Source organism: Microchirus variegatus (genome assembly GCF_963457635.1).
Source record: "Microchirus variegatus genome assembly, chromosome: 9".
Classification (NCBI taxonomy): Eukaryota; Metazoa; Chordata; class Actinopteri; order Pleuronectiformes; family Soleidae; genus Microchirus; species Microchirus variegatus.
In genome coordinates, this window is record NC_139810.1 from 2732885 (window position 1) to 2740264 (window position 7380).

At 50.5% G+C, this 7380-nt stretch overlaps 1 protein-coding gene across 1 annotated transcript in view; it reads left to right on the forward strand.

The window, feature by feature from the left end:
• Positions 1-603: 603 nt before the first annotated feature.
• Positions 604-7380, forward strand: part of plxna3 (plexin A3) — a gene marked incomplete at both ends in the record, with an annotated part of 28823 nt that continues 22046 nt past the window's right edge. Inside the window, 5 exons of the mRNA XM_083894541.1 lie at positions 604-671; positions 3195-3385; positions 5124-5671; positions 5770-5934; positions 7027-7209. Coding sequence (XP_083750667.1) covers positions 604-671; positions 3195-3385; positions 5124-5671; positions 5770-5934; positions 7027-7209 — 1155 coding nt within the window. The remainder of the gene's footprint in view (positions 672-3194; positions 3386-5123; positions 5672-5769; positions 5935-7026; positions 7210-7380) is intronic.

Consider the following 7380-nt stretch of genomic DNA (forward strand, 5'->3'; position numbering starts at 1 on the left):
AACCAAGTGAGTTCTGTTAATGATTTTGAACAGGCCCCGCCCCCTTCCTCCTCCCCCCTCAGCTCTGTGACTGAGACTCAGTGTGAGGACAAAGACACTTTGTGCTGCAGAGGACGAAGACAGTGTCAGGGTGGTCTGCTGTGGAGGGGGCGGAGCCAGCAGGGGGGGGGGGGGTGGAGTCAGAGACAATGTCCTCACTTTAGTGAACAGCCTCAGGTGTGTTTGAGGGACGGTCCACACACACACACACTAATAAACTCTTCTTCTGTGTCTCCACAGACATGATTCACTGAGTCGACTCATCATCACACCGGCAGCTCCTCCTCCTCTTCCTCCTCCTCTCTGTCCACCATGTCCCCGCCCTCTCCTCCCCTCCTCTTCTCCTCCCTCTCCCTGCTCCTCCTCCTCCTCTCCTCCTCCCCCCTCCTCTCCGCCCCGGCGGCTCCTCCCCCTCCCCCCTCCCTGTCGGGCAGAGCGGTGTTCCGGGCGTTCGACACCTCCCTCACACACCTCACGGTCCACCAGAGGACGGGCGACGTCTTTGTCGGCGCCGTCAACCGAGTTCTGAAGCTGTCGTCCAATCTGACGGAGCTGAGGAGTCACATGACCGGACCAGTGGAGGACAACGCCAAGTGTTACCCTCCGCCCAGCGTCAGAGCCTGTGCTCACCGGTCTGTAGACACACCTGTCCTCACCTGTGTCTCTGTCCTCACCTGTGTCTGTCCTCACCTGTGTCTCTGTCCTCACCTGTCTCTGTCCTCACCTGTGTCTCTGTCCTCACCTGTGTCTGTCCTCACCTGTGTCTCTGTCCTCACCTGTGTCTCTGTCCTCACCTGTGTCTGTCCTCACCTGTGTCTGTCTCTGTCCTCACCTGTGTCTGTCTTCACCTGTCTCTGTCCTCACCTGTGTCTGTCTTCACCTGTCTCTGTCCTCACCTGTGTCTGTCCTCACCTGTGTCTCTGTCCTCACCTGTGTCTCTGTCCTCACCTGTCTCCGTCCTCACCTGTGTATCTGTCCTCACCTGTGTCTCTGTCCTCACCTGTGTCTCTGTCCTAACCTGTGTCTCTGTCCTCACCTTTGTCTCTGTCCTCACCTGTGTCTCTATCCTCACCTGTGTCTCTGTCCTCACCTTTGTCTCTGTCCTCACCTGTGTCTCTGTCCTCACCTGTCTCCGTCCTCACCTGTCTCCGTCCTCACCTGTGTCTCCGTCCTCACCTGTGTCTCCGTCCTCACCTGTGTCTCTGTCCTATCCTGTGTCTCTGTCCTCACTTTTGTCTCCGTCCTCACCTGTGTCTCCGTCCTCACCTGTGTCTCTGTCCTCACCTGTGTCTCCGTCCTCACCTGTGTCTCTGTCCTCACCTGTGTCTCTATCCTCACCTGTGTCTCTGTCCTCACCTTTGTCTCCGTCCTCACCTGTGTCTCTGTCCTCACCTTTGTCTCTGTCCTCACCTGTGTCTCTATCCTCACCTGTGTCTCTGTCCTCACCTTTGTCTCTGTCCTCACCTGTGTCTCTGTCCTCACCTGTCTCTGTCCTCACCTGTGTCTGTCCTCACCTGTGTCTCTGTCCTCACCTGTGTCTGTCTCTGTCCTCACCTGTCTCTGTCCTCACCTGTGTCTCTGTCCTAACCTGTGTCTCTGTCCTCACCTTTGTCTCTGTCCTCACCTGTGTCTGTGCTCACCTGTGTCTCTGTCCTCACCTGTGTCTCTGTTCTCACCTGTGTCTGTCCTCACCTGTGTCTGTCTCTGTCCTCACCTGTGTCTGTCTTCACCTGTCTCTGTCCTCACCTGTGTCTATGTCCTCACCTGTGTCTGTCCTCACCTGTGTCTCTGTCCTCACCTGTGTCTCTGTCCTCACCTGTCTCCGTCCTCATCTGTGTATCTGTCCTCACCTGTGTCTCTGTCCTCACCTGTGTCTCTGTCCAAACCTGTGTCTCTGTCCTCACCTTTGTCTCTGTCCTCACCTGTGTCTGTGCTCACCTGTGTCTCTGTCCTCACCTGTGTCTCTGTTCTCACCTGTCTCTGTTCTCACCTGTGTCTGTCCTCACCTGTGTCTGTCTCTGTCCTCACCTGTGTCTGTCTTCACCTGTCTCTGTCCTCACCTGTGTCTATGTCCTCACCTGTGTCTGTCCTCACCTGTGTCTCTGTCCTCACCTGTGTCTCTGTCCTCACCTGTCTCCGTCCTCATCTGTGTATCTGTCCTCACCTGTGTCTCTGTCCTCACCTGTGTCTCTGTCCAAACCTGTGTCTCTGTCCTCACCTTTGTCTCTGTCCTCACCTGTGTCTCTATCCTCACCTGTGTCTCTGTCCTCACCTTTGTCTCTGTCCTCACCTGTGTCTCTGTCCTCACCTGTCTCCGTCCTCACCTGTCTCCGTCCTCACCTGTGTCTCTGTCCTCACCTGTGTCTCTGTCCTCACCTGTGTCTCTGTCCTCACCTGTGTCTCCGTCCTCACCTGTGTCTCTGTCCTCACCTTTGTCTCTGTCCTCACCTGTGTCTCCGTCCTCACCTGTGTCTCTGTCCTCACCTTTGTCTCTGTCCTATCCTGTGTCTCTGTCCTCACTTTTGTCTCCGTCCTCACCTGTGTCTCCGTCCTCACCTGTGTCTCTGTCCTCACCTGTGTCTCCGTCCTCACCTGTGTCTCTGTCCTCACCTGTGTCTCTATCCTCACCTGTGTCTCTGTCCTCACCTTTGTCTCTGTCCTCACCTGTGTCTCTGTCCTCACCTTTGTCTCTGTCCTCACCTGTGTCTCTATCCTCACCTGTGTCTCTGTCCTCACCTGTGTCTCTGTCCTCACCTTTGTCTCTGTCCTCACCTGTGTCTCTATCCTCACCTGTGTCTCTGTCCTCACCTGTGTCTCTGTCCTCACCTTTGTCTCTGTCCTCACCTGTCTCCGTCCTCACCTGTGTCTCTGTCCTCACCTGTGTCTCTGTCCTCACCTGTGTCTCCGTCCTCACCTGTGTCTCTGTCCTCACCTGTGTCTCTGTCCTCACCTGTGTCTCTGTCCTCACCTGTGTCTCTATCCTCACCTGTGTCTCTGTCCTCACCTGTGTCTCTGTCCTCACCTGTGTCTCTGTCCTCACCGTCCTCACCTGTGTCTCTGTCCTCACCTGTCTCCGTCCTCACCTGTGTCTCTGTCCTCACCTGTGTCTCTGTCCTCACCTGTGTCTCCGTCCTCACCTGTGTCTCCGTCCTCAGCCTGGAGTCCTCAGATAACGTGAATAAGCTCCTCCTGGTGGACTACCTGGGGAACCGTCTGGTGGCGTGCGGTTCCATCTGGCAGGGAGTGTGTCAGTTCCTGCGTCTGGAGGATCTCTTCAAACTCGGAGAACCTCATCATCGTAAAGAACATTACCTGTCGGGAGCCAGAGAGGCTGATGGGATGGCAGGTAAGATGGGCTGAAGGGGGCGGAGTCACGGCAGGTAACAGTCCGTGTAGATGAGAAGAGGAAACAGGAAACATGTGATGGAGCTTTAGAGTTAATGAGATTATTATTCATCACAATCAGTGATTTATCTAAAGAATCAGTGTGAAGTGATGTTGTGGTGTTGTGACGATGTGATGTTGTAGTGATGTTGTGATGTGGTGATGTTGTGAAGTGGTGATGTTGTGACAATGTGATGTGATGTTGCGACGTGGTGATGTTGTGATTTGGTGATGTTGTGACGTGGTGATGTTGTGATCTTGTGACATGGTGATGTTGTGATTTGGTGATGTTGTGATGTGGTGATGTTGTAATGTTGTGAAGTGGGGATGTTGTGACGATGTGATGTGATGGTGCGATGTTGTAATCTTGTGACATGGTGATGTTGTGATGTTGCAACGTGGTGATGTTGTGATTTGGTGATGTGACGTGGTGATGTTGTGATGTGACGTGATTATGTTGTGACGTGGTGATGTTGTGATGTGATGTTGTGACGTGATGATGTTGTGACGTGGTGATGTTGTGACGTGATGATGTTGTGATGTTGTGACGTTGTGATGTTGTGACATGGTGATGTTGTGACTTGATGTTGTGATGTGACATGGTGATATTGTGACTTGATGATGTTGTGATGTGATGTTGTGACGTGGTGATGTTGTGATGTTGTGACGTGATTATGTTGTGACGTGGTGATGTTGTGATGTGATGTTGTGACGTGATGATGTTGTGATGTGATGTTGTGACGTGGTGATGTTGTGATGTTGTGACGTGATTATGTTGTGACGTGGTGATGTTGTGACGTGATGATGTTGTGACGTGGTGATGTTGTGACGTGATGATGTTGTGACGTGGTGATGTTGTGACGTGATGATGTTGTGACGTGGTGATGTTGTGACGTGATGATGTTGTGACGTGGTGATGTTGTGACGTGATGATGTTGTGATGTTGTGACGTTGTGATGTTGTGACATGGTGATGTTGTGACTTGATGATGTTGTGATGTGAAATGGTGATGTTGTGATGTGATGTTGTGACGTGGTGATGTTGTGATGTTGTGACGTTGTGATGTTGTGATGTGATGTTGTGACGAGATGATGTTGTGACGTGGTGATGTTGTGATTTGGTGATGTGACGTGACGACGTGGTGATGTTGTGACTTGATGATGTGACGTGATGACGTGGTGATGTTGTGATGTTGTGACGTTGTGATGTTGTGATGTAATGACGTGATGTTGTGATGTGATGTTGTGACATGTTGATGTAGTGATTTGGTGATGTGACGTGATGATGTGATGTTGGGACGTTGTGATGTTGTGATGTGATGTTGTGACGTGATGATGTGATGTTGGGACGTTGTGATGTTGTGATGTGATGTTGTGACGTGATGATGTGATGTTGTGACGTGGTGATGTTGTGACTTGATGATGTGACGTGATGACGTGGTGATGTTGTGATGTTGTGACGTTGTGATGTTGTGATGTTGTGATGTTGTGATGTGATGTTGTGATGTGATGTTGTGACATGTTGATGTAGTGATTTGGTGATGTGACGTGATGATGTGATGTTGTGACGTGATGATGTTGTGATGTTGTGATGTGATGTTGGGACGTGGTGATGTTGTGATGTTGTGACATGGTGATGTTGTGACGTGATGATGTTGTGATGATGTTGTGATGTCACACCTGTGATGAATGTCTCCACAGGTGTGGTTGTGGGTGAAGACGACTGGACGTCCGACCCTAAGAAGAAGAAGTCGACAAAGGGCGGCAGCCGCCTGTTCATCGGCGCCGCCATCGACGGGAAGTCGGAGTATTTCCCGACGCTGTCGAGCAGGAAGCTGGTGGCGGACGAGGAGAGCGTGAACATGTTCTCGCTGGTGTACCAGGACGAGTTTGTCTCCTCGCAGATCAAGATCCCGTCGGACACGCTGTCGCTGTATCCGGCCTTCGACATCTACTACGTCTACGGCTTCTCCAGCCGCACCTACGTCTACTTCCTGACGCTGCAGCTGGACACGCAGCTGACGCAGATGGACGCCGGCGGCGAGAAGTTCTTCACCTCCAAAATCGTCAGGATGTGCTCCAAAGACACGGAGTTCTACTCGTACGTGGAGTTTCCTCTGGGCTGCACCAAAGACGGCGTCGAGTACCGACTGGTCCAGGCTGCGTACAAACACAAGCCAGGGCGACGGCTGGCTCAGGCGCTCGGTCTGTCTGAGGACGACGATGTCCTGTTTGTCGTCTTCTCTCAGGTAACTGTGTGTGTGTGTGTGTGTGTGTGTGTGTGTGTGTGTGTGTGTGTGTGTCTGTCCTCCCCTGACTCTCTCTCTGCTCTGTTGTGTGTCCTCAGGGACAGAAGAATCGCTCTAACCCGCCCAGAGAGACCGTCCTGTGTCTCTTCACACTCTTTGAAATCAACCTGGCCATGAGAGAGAGGATCCGCTCCTGTTACCGTGGAGAAGGACGACTCTCGTTACCATGGTTACTCAACAAGGAGCTGCCCTGCATCCACACGGTCAGTGTGTGTGTGTGTGTGTGTGTGTGTGTGTGTGTGTTACCTTGACTACTCATGTGATCACTGTCTGTTTACTGATTACACTCATAGTTGAATGGTTGTAATCTGATTACACAGTAAAAGGTTGTAATCCGATTACACTCATAGTTGAATGGTTGTAATCTGATTACACTCATAGTTGAATGGTTGTAATCTGATTACACTCATAGTTGAATGGTTGTAATCTGATTACACTCATAGTTAAATGGTTTTAATCTGATTACACAGTGAATGGTTGTAATCCGAATACATGCATAGTTGAATGTTGTAATCTGATTACACTCATAGTTGAATGGTTGTAATCTGATTACACAGTGAATGGTTGTAATCTGATTAAATGCATAGTTGAATCTTGTAATCTGATTACACTCATAGTTGAATGGTTGTAATCTGATTACACTCATAGTTGAATGGTTGTAATCTGATTACACAGTGAAAGGTTGTAATCCGATTACACTCATAGTTGAATGGTTGTAAACTGATTACACACAGTTGAATGTTGTAATCTAATTACACATGTGAATGGATGTAATCAGATTACTTGTGTGAATGTTTTAATCTGATCACATGTGAATGGTTGTAATGTGAGTAAAGTTTAATGGTCAGATGTTTTTCCTAATTGTGAACCTTCTTCTTCGTCCTCTTCATCCTCTTCATCTTCTTCCTCCTCTTCCTCTTCTTCGTCTTCTTCGTCCTCTTCATCTTCTTCCTCCTCTTCCTCTTCTACGTCTTCTTCCTCCTCTTCATCCTCTTCCTCCTCTTCGTCCTCTTCCTCTTCGTCTTCTTCGTCCTCATCATCCTCTTCCTCTTCTTCCTCCTCTTCCTCTTCTTCGTCTTCTTCGTCCTCTTCATCTTCTTCCTCCTCTTCATCCTCTTCCTCCTCTTCGTCCTCTTCCTCTTCTTCATCCTCTTCGTCTTCTTTGTCCTCTTCCTCTTCTTCGTCCTTTTCCTCCTCTTCGTCCTTTTCCTCCTCTTCCTCTTCTTCGTCTTCTTCATCTTCTTCGTCCTCTTCGTCCTCTTCGTCCTCTTCGTCCTCTGTCTTTGTCTCCACAGCCGAAGCAGATTGGAGACGTCTTCTGTGGTCTGGTGCTGAACCAGCCTCTCGGAGGCCTCAGGGTCATCGAGGGTCACCCGCTGTACGAGGACCGCACCGAGGGCATGGGCGCTGTGGCGGCGTACACCTATGGAGAATACACCGTGGTGTTCGTGGGAACCCGGAGTGGACAACTGAAGAAGGTGGGAGGAGTCTCTTTGTGCCTTCATGTCACCGCCATTTTGTTTTCTACTGAGACAAGAGCCTGAAGATCCAGGTCCTGTTCTTCGTGTTCTTCGTGTCCTTCATGTCCTTCATGTCCTTCGTGTTCTTCATGTCCTTCGTGTTCTTCATGTCCTTCATGTCCTTCGTGT